This window comes from Barbatula barbatula (genome assembly GCF_947034865.1).
Source record: "Barbatula barbatula genome assembly, chromosome: 4".
NCBI lineage: Eukaryota > Metazoa > Chordata > Actinopteri > Cypriniformes > Nemacheilidae > Barbatula > Barbatula barbatula.
This window is the reverse complement of record NC_136768.1, coordinates 8,335,864-8,352,841: the sequence shown is the minus strand read 5'-3', so window position 1 is coordinate 8,352,841 and position 16,978 is coordinate 8,335,864. Positions and strand designations below refer to the sequence as shown.

General features: G+C 36.4%; 2 protein-coding genes across 5 annotated transcripts; one reads left to right on the top strand and one right to left on the bottom strand.

Moving 5' to 3' along the window:
• The first annotated feature begins 170 nt into the window (after nucleotides 1-170).
• cbll1 (Cbl proto-oncogene-like 1, E3 ubiquitin protein ligase) lies at nucleotides 171-2,992 on the top strand. Of its 2 annotated transcripts, none has more exons than XM_079454102.1 (6): nucleotides 171-244; nucleotides 852-1,010; nucleotides 1,097-1,203; nucleotides 1,299-1,382; nucleotides 1,454-1,527; nucleotides 1,705-2,992. In XM_079454102.1, exons 1-6 carry the CDS (start codon nucleotides 232-234, stop codon nucleotides 2,726-2,728), a joined length of 1,461 nt encoding a protein of 486 aa, XP_079310228.1. In that variant the 5' UTR covers nucleotides 171-231; the 3' UTR covers nucleotides 2,729-2,992. The 2 variants fall into 2 exon arrangements, with proteins under 2 accessions (XP_079310228.1, XP_079310229.1); XM_079454103.1 differs by having other exon boundaries at nucleotides 189-244; nucleotides 1,100-1,203; nucleotides 1,705-2,979.
• A 3,851-nt stretch (nucleotides 2,993-6,843) lies between these two features.
• LOC306892789 (chloride anion exchanger-like) lies at nucleotides 6,844-15,271 on the bottom strand. 3 transcript variants are annotated; one of them, XM_079454084.1, is made up of 20 exons: nucleotides 15,174-15,271; nucleotides 14,306-14,474; nucleotides 13,465-13,604; nucleotides 12,864-12,974; nucleotides 12,472-12,632; nucleotides 12,165-12,329; nucleotides 11,834-11,986; nucleotides 11,497-11,579; nucleotides 10,544-10,691; nucleotides 10,217-10,330; nucleotides 9,608-9,685; nucleotides 9,391-9,486; nucleotides 9,061-9,167; nucleotides 8,891-8,960; nucleotides 8,645-8,737; nucleotides 8,337-8,432; nucleotides 7,929-8,156; nucleotides 7,702-7,756; nucleotides 7,410-7,543; nucleotides 6,844-7,141 (listed from the first exon to the last, which is right to left on the bottom strand). In XM_079454084.1, the coding sequence occupies exons 2-20, from the start codon at nucleotides 14,434-14,436 to the stop codon at nucleotides 7,091-7,093; spliced, it is 2,214 nt and encodes a 737-aa protein (XP_079310210.1). In that variant the 5' UTR covers nucleotides 14,437-14,474; nucleotides 15,174-15,271; the 3' UTR covers nucleotides 6,844-7,090. The 3 variants fall into 3 exon arrangements, with proteins under 3 accessions (XP_079310210.1, XP_079310211.1, XP_079310212.1); XM_079454085.1 differs by having other exon boundaries at nucleotides 14,306-14,451; nucleotides 15,174-15,251; XM_079454086.1 differs by having other exon boundaries at nucleotides 14,306-14,454; nucleotides 15,174-15,239.
• Between the last annotated feature and the right edge of the window lie 1,707 nt (nucleotides 15,272-16,978).

Here is a 16,978-nt window from a genome sequence, read left to right as displayed (position 1 = left end):
CACGACATGTAAATTAAAACAATTAAATGCTTGAATTAAAAAATTAACCTAAAGCAAACAATTTATGTTGTTATGTTTTATTTCATCTTTAACTAACGCTAAAATGATGCATACAATTTGTATAAATATTATAAACGGGAGAATAAAAAAAGTGAATCGCTTTTGGGTTGAAGACTTTTGTTTTGAAAGGCGTAAACCGGAAATTCAAATGAAACTTGGCTTCACGTAGTTATGGACCACAGCGGTAAGGAGGGAATTTTTTAGTTTTAATTTCAATGTTTATCTTAAATTAAACGTATAGGCTAAAACACAAAATCGCTATATTGTGATTATGCATACGTTTGTGTATGAATAGATGACCCCAGCCATTTTTAAATGTGTTATCTTGCAAAACCGTCGGTTGTGGCCTCTATGTCAATCTAGCGTTCATCCAGTAGCGTTACGGAGTTTTAGTGAGATAATCTAATGCTGTATAAGTAATATCTAAATCAAATTTTTATCAAGTAAATACAAAACGTAGTTAAGACGTGTAATGCCTTATCGATGGTTGTAACGTTAGTATAACACTAATTTACCATGTAAATCTCATGTTTTGCTTTTACATAAGTTTGTACAAATGGGTGTAACGTTACCTAGTGAATACTTCATCTCATTTAGCACAATAAATATACCGGAATTATTCTAGTATGCACACTGACCAATGCAAACTGCGTGTACGCTTAAAACACTTAAACTGGATTTATTGATCGCTCTTTGAATTCGGATCGCTCTCTCATATTTATACATATATAAAGATGCTTTTCCTAAAGCTCTGGTTCAAATGTGTTTATTTTGTTATTTCCTGGACACAGACAATGATATGCAGGGGACGGAGGGTACCTTATGTGGTCCTGATGTCAGAAGAAGGATCCCCATCAAACTTCTTCCCAAACAGGCCAGGAATAAACCTGCCCCTCGACCACAGAGACAAACTGGACGCTTACCTTCCAAAACCCATTCTGTAGATGAAGGTATTAAGTCTATACACTTTAAAACACATGCTATTCTGTTTTATCTACTCAAAACAAAGTTATTTTCTGATATTTGTCTCTGATAGAAGGCTTTAACTTCAAGCAAGAAGAAAGATTTGACAGTGGCACCAAATCAGGAGATGCGTTTGCAAGCCAGCGACGGTTCCCTCAGCAGCTCTTCTGGGACTATAAGGTAAATCACATAATGCTTTAAAAAAGTGATTAACTAATCATTCAGATGTCAATGTTTGAGGTCTACATGGTCTCACTGTCTCTCATTTCATCCAGCTGCGCTTGATTGGTGAAAAGGATGATACCCCAGTTCATTTTTGTGACACATGTGGATTACCAATTAAAACATACGGCCGTATGGTAAGAATAGTTAGTGAATGTGATCAAATGAGCTTTTCTGGTACTTAATACTGTGAATCCTTTCTTTGCAGATACCATGTAAGCACGTTTTCTGTCACGAGTGTGCACTGCATCACGAAAGGAAGGGTGAGAAGATGTGCCCTGGGTAAGTTGAAGGACCTCTTTTTGATTTATGATTTGTGGTCTTACCGACAAATTACTCCAGCCACCTCAGTAGAAACCCATAGGTCAGGGGCTTGAAAAGATGCTCAATCTGTAATCTCTGATTTGAAAAATCTTAACGTTTTGTAATATTGATGTTCCTTTTATTTTTTTTCTTCAGTCTTAACATGTACAGCTGTACAGATCCGGTGCAGCGGATTGAACAATGCCAGCGTGGTTCTCTCTACATGTGTAGTATTGTTCAGGGATGTAAACGCACCTATCTCTCTCAGAGAGACCTGCAGGCCCACGTCAACCACAGACACATGAGAGCGGGCAAGACCTCCAGCAGCCGCTCTGACTCTCTCCACCTTCCTCCCAGCTCGGAGGTGCCCGAGCGTTTCCGTGTGCCCCCGCCTCACCTGCCCCCACCTCACCTGGCCAAGCCCCATGTGGGTCCACCTCCGATGTCCCATGGTGGACATGACCCGTACAGCCAGCCTCCCCCTTCCGCTCATGATGACCATCGACCGCCACCGGGCCAGCCTCCTGCTGGAGACATGGGACCACCCCGCTCTCTTGCTCAGGAGACCTTCCGCATCTCAACGGTTACTACACGGAAGCACAGTAACCTCATTACGGTTCCAATCCACGACGATTCCGGAAGCTCCGGCCCCTCCCGTGAGCCGCATCCCCAGCCTGGCAATGCCCCGCCTCCTCACCATCACCCTGGAGACTATCCAGGCCATCCACATCACATGATGGGGCCGCCTCAGCAGCACTACGGGCCTCCACCTCCTCCACCTATCAGTCACCCCATGCCTCACCCAGGGCAGGGTTCTAACACACCTCACATGGTTTTTAACCAAGCACCCCCGCCTCTATCATCAGTTCCCCCACCCATCACCCCACCTCCTGGACACCTCCTTGGACAGATGCCCCCCTTTATGAACCATCCTCCACCAGGGCCGCCTCCTCAGCATGGTGGTCCCCCTGTGAATGCCCCACCGCCCCATCATTACAATCCACAGTTTCCCGAGGACAAGAGCACTCTTAGTCCACCATTTAACCAGCCTGGGGGATTGAGTCCAGGGATGTGGCCAGCTCCCAGGGGTCCCCCTCCCCGATTGCAGGGTCCCCCACAGGGACAGATGCCTGGACCACATCACCCTGATCAGGGTCGCTATAGACCGTATTACCAGTAATAAAGTGTCTATTTAGTTATTGTTGAATAAAGTGATTCCTTAAACTGTCAGGGATTTGAATGGTCATTTATAGTCTAAAGCTATTCACTGTATAGTAGGGATCAGTGTTTTAATATCTTGTGGCTGTCATTGTCAGATATTTGAGCATTTACTTTTTTAATAAAAGCCCATACATGCTGCATTCAAGGGGCTTGTATTGATTTTTGAATGTGTTGTTTCTTGAATGTAATCAAAATTAAATGTACTAAACATATCAGACTCTTTTGTTTTATTTCATACTATTCAATAATTATACAACCGTGTTGTTTAAACATGTTACAAAATATTTACAAATATATATTGCCGTAGTAGTGCTGCTTTGCTGAGACAAACCCAGACCTAACCTCTGAATGTAGTTGATTAACATACATACACTACATATACATTATGACGTCTTAAATACTGATGGGGGAGTGACAAAAATTTTTTTTCGTCATTTATTTTTTTCTTTCTATTGTTTCATTCATTTACTGATACGTGTATTTGATTGTTGGTAGATTTATATTTATTAATTTAAATTTAAGTCACCCAAGCTCTGAGGAGGTTACCGCCGCCATGTTGCTTTTGGTGCCGTTGCCATGGTGAATCGTCATAATTCCGTTATTGATGAATCGCAATCAGGATTCATGAAAAATCGACATATAACCAATAATATAAGATTAGTGTTGGATGTCCTGGACTATTCAGAAATGATTAGTGATAATGGGTTTATACTATTCTTAGATTTTTGTAAAGCATTCGACTCGGTAGAGCATCAGTTCATCTTTGACACGCTCAAGAAATTTGATTTTGGTGTTTTTTTTTCTGCAGCAATTAAAACCCTTTATAAAAAAGGCAACTGTTCTATTAAACTATTAAATGGTACTTCCCCTAGATTCGATATTACTAGAGGAATTAGGCAAGGGTGTCCTGTCTCTCCATACCTCTTTCTATTGGTGAGTCAGCTTCTCTCATCTCACATTAAATCAAGTCCAATGAAAGGCATCACAATCTTTGATAGAGAGATCAAAATAACCCAATTAGCTGATGACACTACGCTCTTCATTAAAAACGAAGACCAGATCTCCGTGGCTACTGAATTAATCTGTGAATTTTCAAGGGCATCTGGTGTATACTTAAATTTGGCTAAATGTGATCTTATGGCCATCAAGGAATGTTCTGAAGCATCGTATAATGGTATTCCCTTAAAAACTGAGGTTCAGTATTTGGGAATAAGCATTATTAAAGATCAACACAGAAGGTGTTTACTAAATTTTAATCCTATTGTTGAAAAAACTAAAAGGAAATTTAATCACTGGCTTATCAGAGATCTTTCTTTAAGGGGCAGAGTCTTGCTTACAAAGGCAGAGGGAATTTCGAGACTGACTTATGCAGCAATGGCCTTGCATCTTAATAAAAAAATATGCAAAGAAATTGATAAAATACTGTTTGACTTTGTATGGAAAAATAAAATACATTACATAAAGAAAACAATAATAATTAATTCATATGAAAATGGCGGCCTAAATGTTTTAGATTTTGAAATGTTAAATAATACGTTTAAAGTTAATTGGCTTCGTCAGATGGTCAGAAATCCTTACTCAATCTGGAACTTCATACCCTCCCATATTCTTTCCAACCTTGGTAATATAAATTTTTTTCTTAGTTGTAATTATAATATTGATAGGGTACCAGTGAAACTCTCAGAATTTCATCGCCAGGCCTTTTTATCATGGTCATTGATTTTCAAGCATAACTTTTCACCACATAAGTATTATATATGGAACAATAGGGAAATATTATATAAGCGCAAATCGTTGTTTTTGAAACATTGGTTTGATAATGGCATCATATTGGTGGATCAGCTATTTAACTCAAATGGTCTTCTTTTCACTTACAGTGAGCTTTTGGCGCATTATAAGATTCCTGTAACACCAGGGGAATATGCGAAGGTTTTTGGTGCAATTTCTCCTGAAATCTGTATGCTGTTTAGACATCAAATAAGAATTAGTACCCAACAATTGTCCCCACTTAATAATATAATAAGTACTCATGTGGGCAATATCTGCTTTTCCCTTAACGCAAAGAACAGATCGATAAGAGAGTTATTTCAAAGAAATTCCGTGTCTTTGCCTTACATTTACTCATATTGGAGTCGTTTTACGGAGGATATTGTGTGGAAAAAGATTTGGCTTATACCTAATCAGTATTTGATTACAAACAAAGTTAAGGAGGTGTCATTCAAATTAATACATAGAGTATACCCTGTAAAACATTTCTTTAAAAAGTTTAAAAGTGATATTGATGTTAATTGCACCTTTTGTGACAGTTGCCCTGAAACTGTGGTTCATTTATTTTGGTACTGCCCATTTGTAAGACCATTTTGGCAAAATGTATGTGATTTTATCACAAGAAACATTGATAACCAGTTTATGTTGTTTTGGAAACATATTTTATTTGGTCTTTGGGAGAACAGTAGAATCAAGCACAGTCAGGTTTATATAATTAATTTTATTCTTTTAATGGCAAAATTTTATGTTCACAAATGTAAATTTTCCTGTAAAAAACCCTGTTTTACTTCATTCAACAAAGAAACTGAACTGTATATTGATTCAATCCGGTTTTCTATGAAGCAAAAAGCAATTAAAACATTAAAAATTTGTAAATTCTTTAATATCTTCATTTAAATTAACATTAACCCCCTAGTGTACATTTTATGTTATATTTATATGTTGTATTTCACTGTATGCACGAATGTATGTAAAGATTTTTTCTTGTTGTTAATAAAAAAAAAAAAAAAAAAAAAAAAAAATGGTGAATCGTCATATCGGAGCTCCATTGATAATGTCTTGTCGTAGTTGTCGTGCAAGCGCTTCACTCAAGGCAAGCCTGTCCAGATTTGATAGAACCAACTCAAATCAGCTGTTCTGAAACCAAAAACTAATCTCTATCGAAATAAACTCAGAGTTCACATTTTAACTCGGTGTTGGTTGAACCTCCTTATTGAAACGGTACAAGTAGAGCCGTCTCATGTGGCTACCATGACGTGTTTTCAGAAGGTATGAATTGTTTTCATTAAGTGCTTCTCAACCTAAAAGCTAAAAAGAAGTATTGACTAAATGCAGCTTCAATGACAAACGTGCTGTTTTGTTATATGAACTGATGTCATTCAAAATACTGTAAAATGAAAACTCGTGGTCAAAACTCACAAATCTGTCTTTTGAAGTTGCAGAAAACTTTTATGCAAAATACATTGGCAGATACAAATGCATAGCACATATTTACACGTTTTCCTAGATTTACATTTCAATTGCAACCATAAATCTAAAACATCTCAAACCTGTCACTGCATTATCTAATCTAACCGTCTTGACTTTTGTGGTTGCAATTAAAATCTTTATCTAGGAAGACGTGTAAATGTGTGCTCTGCATTTTTATCTGCCGATGTATTTGGTAATGCTAGTTTACACATTTGTGACTATTTTTCTCCAAATTCAAAAGACATATTTGTGAGTTTTTTTCTTGAGTTCAAATCTCAACTTTCAACCTTAAGTTTTTTATTTTCAAGTTTTCACATTGGGGCTGTGAGTGTATATTTTAGTGTAGCTACCGGTACAAATACTTCCTTTACTAGTCCACAAATTAAAATCTACATGCACTCAAGTCTTCGTAAACATTCCTGGATCTATATTTCTTTGTTTGATGGGAATGTTGTTACTGGACAATTCCCTATAAACTGAATCCGACCTAAACTGCCTCTGAAATATCTAGGCCTAACCAAATCTGTATGTTTATGCAGGACAAACATGTATTTTGTTGTTGTTGTTGTTGCCTGTATAATGTATCCAGTCTTTATTCTGAAGGACTTTCTGCCCAGTTCTCAAGAAACCGTGCCTTTGTTCCCCATTTATAGCATTTATTTTACACACTTCTCTCCAGCTTCATTTCCTCAAGCATATGGCTTTTTTTGTATATCAAATTATTTGTTTACAGCCAGGAAGTTGATTTATTAAATGCAGTGCTCTGTAGTAAAAGTAAAAGAATTACATCTGCACGTGCAACAACATTGTGGAAGTAACTTGAGACAATTTCTTTTTAGAAAATGTTCATTTATTTATTGTAGGATAAAAACAGAACACAATAAAATGCATACATTAAAAAAGAAATCACATGTACAAAAGGCAACGACAGTGAACTGGGAGTTCTTAGTTTATCTAAACTCTAACAATAACACTTTTACATTTAATATTTCATTTTGCTTAAAATACAGTACGCAAAACTTATGTACATTCATTTGTATTGTGAACACACGTGGGATAATGGGGTGGACTGCATGGGTTCCCTCTACAGCCGTGTTTCTGGTTTAGCATCTGCTTCAACTTCCACTGTGCTTTCCTGAAGAAGAAAAGCAGAACTTGACATCAGAATGTTCTTACAGTAAATGATAAAAGAGAATATTTAATGTTTCTTTGCTGTTCACGGATTTAAACTTGTGTGTTTATCGAGTCCCCTCAATATATTGAATTCCCAAAATGTTTGACTTTTTGTTGCTGCCATTTATGTAACAGTAAACCTTTCATGAATATGAATTAGACACGCTTACTTGTGATACATTTAATAAATGCAATAAGTCTTTTATATTTAATGTATTGTTTTTATTTACCTTTCCGCTCACGGTTATTGGTGGATGGGACTCATGAATGCAGAGCATTGCATCATGAATGGTCAAGAAGAAGATGGACGTCTTTATTTCATCATCGAAGAATTGACATTTCCTCTGCTTCTCTATGATGTATGCTACGGACAACATTTAGTCATACAGCACAGTTTATGACATGCAGTTTTATTATGGTGCTTTATAATAGCTCTAATATTGTAGATAAAAAACATTGTAAAACATGCACAAATAGTTTATCCGAAAAACGTGCAGGGAAGTGAAAGTAATGTCAACTTACGATCACAACCGACAATATAAACATCAACATTGATGCGTATGAATTCCTTTAAGGCCTGTAAACAGTGAAGAGGAAAACAAGATGTTCATTGCACTTCTAATCAAGTTCTAAAAACCGACATGTAAAACATAGATGTTTGTAACTACTTTGAAATTAAAATACTGGATTTAAATTTCATTGGTCAAAGTAAAGTAGGGCTCAGATCATTTTAAACGCTAGTGCCGTACCGTTTTAAGACCTTTGAGTGCAGATATATCCAGAAATGAGACCGCAGTAAAGTCCAGGACCAAACTGTGGATGTTCACGTGAGGGAACCGGATGTTGTCAGGAAGTTCTGTGTTCCAGTTCACCTGGATGGGCAGATCAGAATAGTCCGTGGGCTGATCCAGATCCTCCATGTTGCTTTCATCTTCTGATTCTTCGATGGGCGTTGAGCATGTGGTCTGTAGTCCTTTCTGTAGCCAATGAGATTTAAATATCATGTACTGTAGATATCTGAGATTAAAACGTATTAGTGACCACATTGCGAAACATTGTAATCACATTTAAAATGCTTCCATTGTTTATCTCAATTCCTTTGGATAAAAAGCGTCTGCTAAACGGAAAAAATGTAAATATAAAATTGTCGGACGTACGTATGTTAAGATCAGCTCCCCTTTCTTTATCAGCTTCTTAATCTTCCTCACGGCCTTGTTTCTCTTCCTTAGTATTCTCAGAGGATTAAAGCCCACCTGCAATACAGTAAATGTTATGGTTGTACGGCCATTGCAGTCTGTATATTTCAGATGTCTGAGACATGTATCAGTTTAGCTACTTCAGCATCAGGTTTTAATGTCTTTGACTGATATCTTTAAACAGCAAATACTGCAATCAGGTCTAGAAATAACATACTATATGATGGTAGTCAAGCCAGTGGTCATCACATTGAAACTTTTTCACTTACAGCGTCGTTCAGTTTGTCTCTGAAAAAGTCAATATTGGCAAAGAAAATGGGGGATGGAATCCTGAAAATCTTTACCCCCTCTGGTTCATAGATCTAAAATAAAATCAGAGAATCCATTCATTCGCTATACTGTAGATACAATGTTAGTTGAGCATATCTTGTATTATGAACATTGACACATCAAGTAATGAATCATTCGGAAAATATTATGGAATGATTTTGTTGCCATATCTTTGGCAGACTTACGTTGACATAGTCTTTGCGATCTCTGTAGATATCCGTCCCTATGACATTAGCTAGGATACTGCAGCGTGGGCTAAAGATCAGAAAAAGGTTGAAGACATTTTTAACAAAAATATTTATCAAATTAAATGTTCCATATTCTGTCTTCTCTCTACTCCCCCCTTCATACTTACAACTGAACCCTGAAGACCACTGTGAGCAGCTCCACTCCAAGTCCTACAGCAAGACCCAAGTCAAGCCCCAGTAATATAGAAGCCAAACACGTACCCACCCAAACAATCTGAAGAACATTAAAAAACACAGTAAGTACTGGATTTGCCACTTAACTATTAAGTTGTAAAGTCATTATTTTGAATATTGTTGTCCATGACAAATTCAAGAATTAAATTCATCATTCTACCTTAGTAACTTAAGACATTGAAACTATTTTGTTTGTCTATTTAGGATTTCAAAGTAGAGAGAGAGAGAGAGAGAGAGAGAGAGAGAGAGAGTGTGTCTCCTACACAGTCGGGCCGATCTTTCTTCCACAGGTATGGGACATCAACCACCTGCATCAACATTCCCTTCAAGTTCACGATTACCACAGCTCCCAGCACTGACTGTGACACACAACACCAGACAACTGCTTACCATACATTCACCACAAAAACACAGTTTTTTCCGTGGCTAATTTTAATTTTAAAATAATGTTATGATAATAAATAAACTAATGAGTCCAACCTTAGGTAGAGGTTCCAATAAGAACCCTATCCCTAATATTACTACCAGCACAATAATGGCAGAGAGGAAACCAGCTATCTGCAACATAAACAAATTGTTGTTGTCATTTCATTTTATGTGACAAAAAATATTTTGGACAATCATTATAGACGTATTCAATGTTAAATATAAGTTAAGCTTAGTATAACTATAAGCATTTCAAATTCTATGCATTACATATTAAAAATAATATGTAACAATATACGCTTTTATTACAATTGTTTAGTTAAAACAATTATTTTGTTTCTTTTTGTGAATACAAAGAGAAACAGAGATACCCCTTAAGCATGAAATGTATAGTAAGCCAATAACTGTCAACAAGAGTTTTTTTTCTAAAAACTGAAGAACAGATTAAAAACAGTTTCTACTTATTATATTTATATAAAAATATGCATGCCATTTTTATGTAGAAATTTAGTGCAACCTTTTTACTTGTTGTGACCACTAGAGGTCACAGATGCAGCCATCACTAGATGCAACAGATGCAGCCACCTTTTGTGTTAAAGCAAGTGAAGTTTGCTTGTAAACAGATTTACAGCAGTCCAGTGTGTGACTCATGGAGATGTTTACCTGCGTTTTTCCTCCTGTGCTTTCTTGAACTGCACTTCTAGAGAGAGCTGTGCTGGCTGCCAGAGACTTGAAGGCACCTCCCAAGATGTTGCTTGCCCCAAAGGCAATGAGTTCCTGTGAGATACATCATTACATAATTATGTTTGTGGCAGATGCTTTTATTCAGAGAGACTTGGTGTATTCAGCATACAAATCATTAGCAATTTCTGTGTTTCTTGGAATCAAACCCATAATCTTTGTATTTCAAGGAACATTTATGCACAGACTGATTGTCTTTTTAAATGTAAGTTATGTTGATTAAGTTATATAGTTGTATGTGGAACTAACTTGATTTCCATCAATGAGGTAGTCGTGTTTAACAGAATAGACTTTAGCCACTGCATAGGCCACAGCAAATCCCACAATAGCCATTGGGAAAGCGTCCATCATCGTCATCTGGAAAACCTGCAGGTTGGGAGCCACTGGGGGCTCGAACCTTAAAAGGGAAACATGTTTATTTTCTGCCACTTAACAGTTCTATCAGTTTAAATTTAGATTTAAAGCATATGAATCCTATAAGTTCATAATTTAAATTTTTAACTGAATGCTGGTGTGCTCCCTTAACATGATAGCATTGAAAGATGCGTACCCTTTTGCTTCTAGTAAAACAAACACAAATATTTATGACTCATGTTGAATATTTATGACTCATGTTGAATATTTATGACTCATGTTTTCTGAATGAGCATGTAGTTTTGCGTATACCTTCACCATTTACCACCTACTTGTGACTGGCAATAGCAATGATTCACAGCTCTGTAATTCAAGTCTGCTGGCATTTTTAAAACGGGTACAAGCTTTTTGTTATGTCCATAGACATGGATAGCCGCCACATTGGCCGCTGAAACTACATCAATGGCGAGGGAGGGAAAGTTTGATATAAACACACAAGTGAACAGGAGTTTATCTGGATAAAAAGCCCAATGATGTTTACATTTATTAGCCAGATTTGATGGTTTACGGTCTGTCTTTTATTGAAACAAGTTATTTCTTGTCATTAGGAATTGTGAAAACTGCTTTTTCACCAAAAACTTCAGCTCTCATTTATTTGTATGTGTTTATAGGGCAGTCTGGCCCTATTGCAGAAAAAAGCAGGGTATGTCCTGCCACAACTTCCTGGTTCAAAAGGAAAAACACAGGAAAGGAAACGGCCCTGATCATGTCATTGGGATCCTGAAATCATGCAATATGAAATTAGTATATATATATATGTTATTAAATTGTATGTTTTTGCTTCTTACGAGTTGGGGATTGTCCCCACCACATCCACTGCATGATTGTCCTTGAAGTTGAAAGCATAGGAGACTCCACACGCTATGATTGTCTGTGGACGACATGACAGCATAAATGTATTACTGTATTTATAATTTGTGTGGTTTTGTGAGTCTTGTGACCTGTAATATTTACACTGATCACAAAAGATAATCAGACAAAGACTTAGGGAAATAATAACACGTACAGTGCTTGATGGGTGACTGTGGAAACAAATATTTGTTAATAAGAATTATGTTTTGAAAGTGATTCACATTTATTATGCCACATCACTGTGTGGAACAGGAATAGATGGATTTCACTTACCATTATCACCTCGATAGGTATGGGCACTGTTAACTTTGATTTAAATCTTTCGTTGATCTCTTTTACCACAAGCACCACCACTATCACCACGATCGCAGTGACCAGATCATGAATATTGGTTGTGGTGATCTGGACAAATATGCTCTCGAGAGTCTGGGGTTAAAACAAAGATAATGGATCAAGATGGCAGTTCGGTATATCTTAATTTTAAGTATCAGTTGGTCAATTTGAAGTATTAGTATAAGTAAATAAATTATGGTTTTGAATCCCCGATTTTTACTGCAGTTCAGATTTTTAACACCGCTTGAATACCGTATTTGATATGACTTACGTATATAATAGCAAGTGGTCCACTGTAGCCTGGCACCTTCAGCCCAAATATGAACTTGAGTTGAGAAACTAGAATGTGAACAGCAGCTGCAGTGGTGAATCCGGATATCAAAGTATCTGATAGATACATGACTATGAAGCCCACCTGTAGCAGACCCATGCCAAGCTAGAAACAGGAAATGACAAAGAGAAGCATTTATGTCATTTGTTAATGACAGTATATCTTAATATAGATAAATTGAAGTACAGGTCTCTTTGAGGATCAATAAAGTCCTTTAAACATTTTTTTTAGATTAGGGTTGGTGCACCTGGAACAAGCCCATTAGGAAAGTAAGCGAGGCAGACACTAATGCTCTCTGTTCATCTTTTGTAAGGCCCTCGAAGCCGGTGATGTTGACTGATGGACCGTCATCTGGCACCAGTCTGGTCACTACTGCCCCCACCATGAGACTCAACACAGGGAAAGCTCCTGGTGTAAACAAGTTTAGGAACAACATTGAATTACCATAATAATTCAAAATCCTCAAAACGCCTGACATTGGTGTATGCCTGCCAAAGTAAACAATTAAATAATGCACATTACAGTTTACTACACAGTGCCCCCCCCCCCCCAAAAAAAAAATATGTAGTTTTCATTTTCATATGTTCATTTTGATACATTTCTTTTAATTGGTCCTGCTTCATGAAACATGCAACTTACCCACAGAAATGTGTCGAGAGGTGCCAAGGAAAAAATAAGCGATGACTGGAAAAAACGCTGTATACAATCCATACCAGGGAGAGATGGATGCAAGTAAACTGTAGGCTAGTCCTAAAGGAACATTTAAATGATGAAAAAAGTTATTATCATTACATACTGTTATACTCTATTTACAGATGATCAGAGTGGTCTGATTTGTGGTGACCCCCTTAAACTGTTTCCTTCAAGGTCATTCTGAGATTTCTTTTAAGAATGAGAGAAAAGCAAACATATTTTAACTAATATTCCTGGCCAAATATAAAAAAAATTGAAATCATGACGAAATATAGAAACCTTTTCATTAGTGGGTCATCTGTTTAATCTACATGCTTTGCGTGTGTGCTCCATTTTTTAACCTGACACTATGCATTTTCACTTATTTTATCAAAGCAAAGTTATGTTGCAAAGGTGACAACTAATGACATATCAGTTTATAAGGATTAACCTTTCTTCTATAATAAAACTGTGATTATAGCTTTGTCTGCTCTTATATACCCTTCAGAAACTAAATGGTGGATGTTGCATCTACTGCAAATGTTTGATGTCTCGTGTTGTGGGTTACCTTGTAGGACAGCTACCAGTCCAGTACTGATGCCTGACACAATGTCATTTAACAGCCATTCTTTGATTGAGTAGATCTTGATCCATCCGATGATAGGTAGCAGGGACAAGGCAGCGTTCTTTGCACGTTTCGAATTACAACTTAAAAAACAACAAGAACATATTCAACGGCCATGATGTTATTTTTATGGCAAGTCTTTTAACTTCAGGTGGTCCTCATGTAATGCCATACAAAACAAATTTCATAATTTACTCAACATTAGTCATTAAATATTGAAAATAATGTTGAGCAAATTATGAAATATTTGTGTAATTGGGGGGCCTGTTCCTTTAAGAAAACATTTTGTTCACAGAGAATATGAGGTCAAAGAGTTTTAATATACGCATTAATGAACTAAAAATATCTTCTTTTGTGTTATGCAGAAGGAAGAACATCATACAGGTTTGAAATGACAAGAGGGCATGTAATATGCTGACAGCATTTTCATTTTTGATATGAACTACTCCTTTAAGAGCGACTAATCTTTCTGCAGTTCTACACAAATAATGTATAACACCAGTATCAATAGAAACAGTTTGGGTTTATATGAAAGTTTATGAAAATCCTATGAGACATGCACGTGATGTAATATGATGACAGAATTTTCATTTTTAAGGTGAACTACTCCTTTAATCTTATTACGCTTTAATTAGAGAAACAGTTGAGCCATTGAAGATAATACAATGTTTTTATAGCAAGAAACCAAATAAAATGGTTAGGTTATCAACAGTGATCATTGTACCTACATTGTTTTGCATTCTCTTTGCTTCTTAATAAATGTTAAAAGGTGAAAAATGCTTACGTGAAGTATTCTTTGATATGATCCAGCAGGCTCTTGTGTTTCCTATAGACTTTTGCATGTTCTCCTTCAAAGCAGTCCTCCGAGTACAGCGGTCTGGACACCACATACTTCTGCGATAAGGGTCGGAGCATTGTGCACCAATACAGCTGCTGGAAGAAATCCTTATGATCTATGTGTGGTGAGAGAACACGGTATCCAAATAACATTCATCTATCAATATCAGCTCCAACTCTGGCTACTGTTACACACATTATGTTTTATTTATACTGACAATCAGGTGTTTACTCAAACACACTCTGAGTAAACCTCATGCATGGGAGTGCACATTCATATCAATGAGTGTTTGATGGCTTCCATGTCTACCCACCAGCAGATTTTGATCTGTTATCTTAGAGATTTCACATCTTTGTATACCTGCTGGATGAACTGTTTTCTTAGCAGATGTTGAAACATTTTAATAACACACAACAGGTGCTGGCGAGTAACTCTAGTTAATGATACTTCTTGTTTATGGATTTTGTCTTTAATACCAGAAATGTCCGTAAAGGCAGGACTGGTTGCTAAGCTCAGCGAACAAAGCCATTAAATGTCTGTGCTGACCAACCGAGCGAAAGTAATGCATTTACACAATGTTGTATTATAGTAATAATGTTGTGTAGTTAAAGCTAGATCATACATTAGTTAGTATGTTTACGTTAATGTACATTTTTCACCTGATTATGAAAAAACAACTAGTTCATTATATTTATAAATTTTCCATTGTTAGATCTTTATTTTTTCGACCTTTTTTGTTTCGTATATTTAAAAGATGTATGCATAATAGATATATAAAGATAAACATGCAGTAGTTTGAATGTTCTAGTCCTACCTGAGGTGTTGAGAAATAAAAAATTCACAGTCTCCGTGTTGAACCCGCTCGCTTAATAGTTTGAGTTAATCTATCTGAGATCTGTCACAGTACATACTGTCCATTTATAAATTCCATTGGTGGACTTATCATGTCTGTAATTATTAACAGTTATCAATATATCTTCTTCATCTTACCAGTCACATCTCATCTTATCCCTGACCATTGTTCGTACAGATAAACACCTGGCAGAAGCCCCATACTCGCACACTATCACTGGCTTCCTCTCTCCAATAAACAATTACCCCATCAGGCAAATCTTTTGGGACTGCAGATATAAGGAACCATAGTATTTGCTCGGATCATTCATTTCTCAAGGTATGAGATATCATAATATATTAAAAGGGTTTAAGGCACTCTTACATATTACTCTTACATATCTCACTAGAAATCGTTTTGTTATAGTTCATATGGTGAATGATGCAAATATTGTCTTCAGCTACACCAACATTTCAAAAGTTTATCAGAATTCATTCATTAAAGTTATGAACCAATCTCACTCCTGCCCTTCTTTTCCAAGGCCATCGAAAGGGTAGTATTTATTAAACAAATACTGTGTAAGCAACCAGCAGTTCTTGACTGCCATGGTAGCAAAACAGTACTTTTTTGGTTCTGTTGAACACAAAAGAAGATATTTTGAGGAATGTGGGAAAACAAACAGTTCAGGGGTACATTTGACTACCAATTTTAAATGTTCCTACTATGGCAGTCAATGGTGCCTCAGAACTGTTGGTTGCTAACATTAATCCAAAATATCTCTCTTTGTGTTCAACCAAACAAAGAAATGTGGACACATTTTGGAACAACAATTTTTTGGGTAGAGTATCCCTTTAATCCTCCTGGTAGCATGGCCTTGTAAACTGACGGTGCTGTTTAGCATGATGACAAAATGTCGCTTTGGATGAAAGCTTCTGCCAAATGAATACATGTAAATGTATAATTGTTTTGATGAATAACAAAGTTTGAGTAATCCTTGACTCCCTTCGAAATACAGGTCTTTAATAAAAACATGACCATTATTTGAGTGTCGATGACGGTTATACTTACCCAGATTTATCATCATCCTATTCTTGTCATTAGAAAGAGTTGTATTCAGAAACATCATTAGTTGCGATGTGCGTGTATTTAAATATTACAGTAGTATCCTGTAAATATGTAGCTCATGTAGAATAGAGATATATTTATGCTTTCATGACCATATACTTAAAGACTACATTTTCTGAAAAGAATAGTGCAAATTAAAGGGATAGTTTACCTGCAAATCATTCTGCAGTGAATAACTCGCCCTCGATTTGTTCCAAATTTGTTTGTTTGAACGCAACGAAAGATATTAGGAAGAATGTTAGCAACTGAGATTTCTGGGGCACCATTAACCACAGTAGAAAAAATATAAAAAACAAAATAAGAAAACACTGTTCCAGGGTGCCTTTGACAACCATTTTAATGGTAGTCCATGGTGCAACAGAAATCTTAGTTTTCCAAAATGTTTCCAAATATCTTTCTATGTGTTCAACCAGTCTTTTTTTCATAGAGGTATAGATCAAGTTGAGGTTGAGTAATTCATGACAGAATATACATTTTTCGGTGAACTGTTCCTTTAATATCATATTGCCTTTGAGCCATTACATGTAACTTTAAAACATTGCCCTCTTTCTTATTGGTTGCATTTTGTGTTGGCATTTTTTTCCACGAGAAGATATTTGATCAACATGTCCTTTAAATCTCATTTGTTTGTGAGTAGATCCAGACCTTCTCTTAAATCGGAT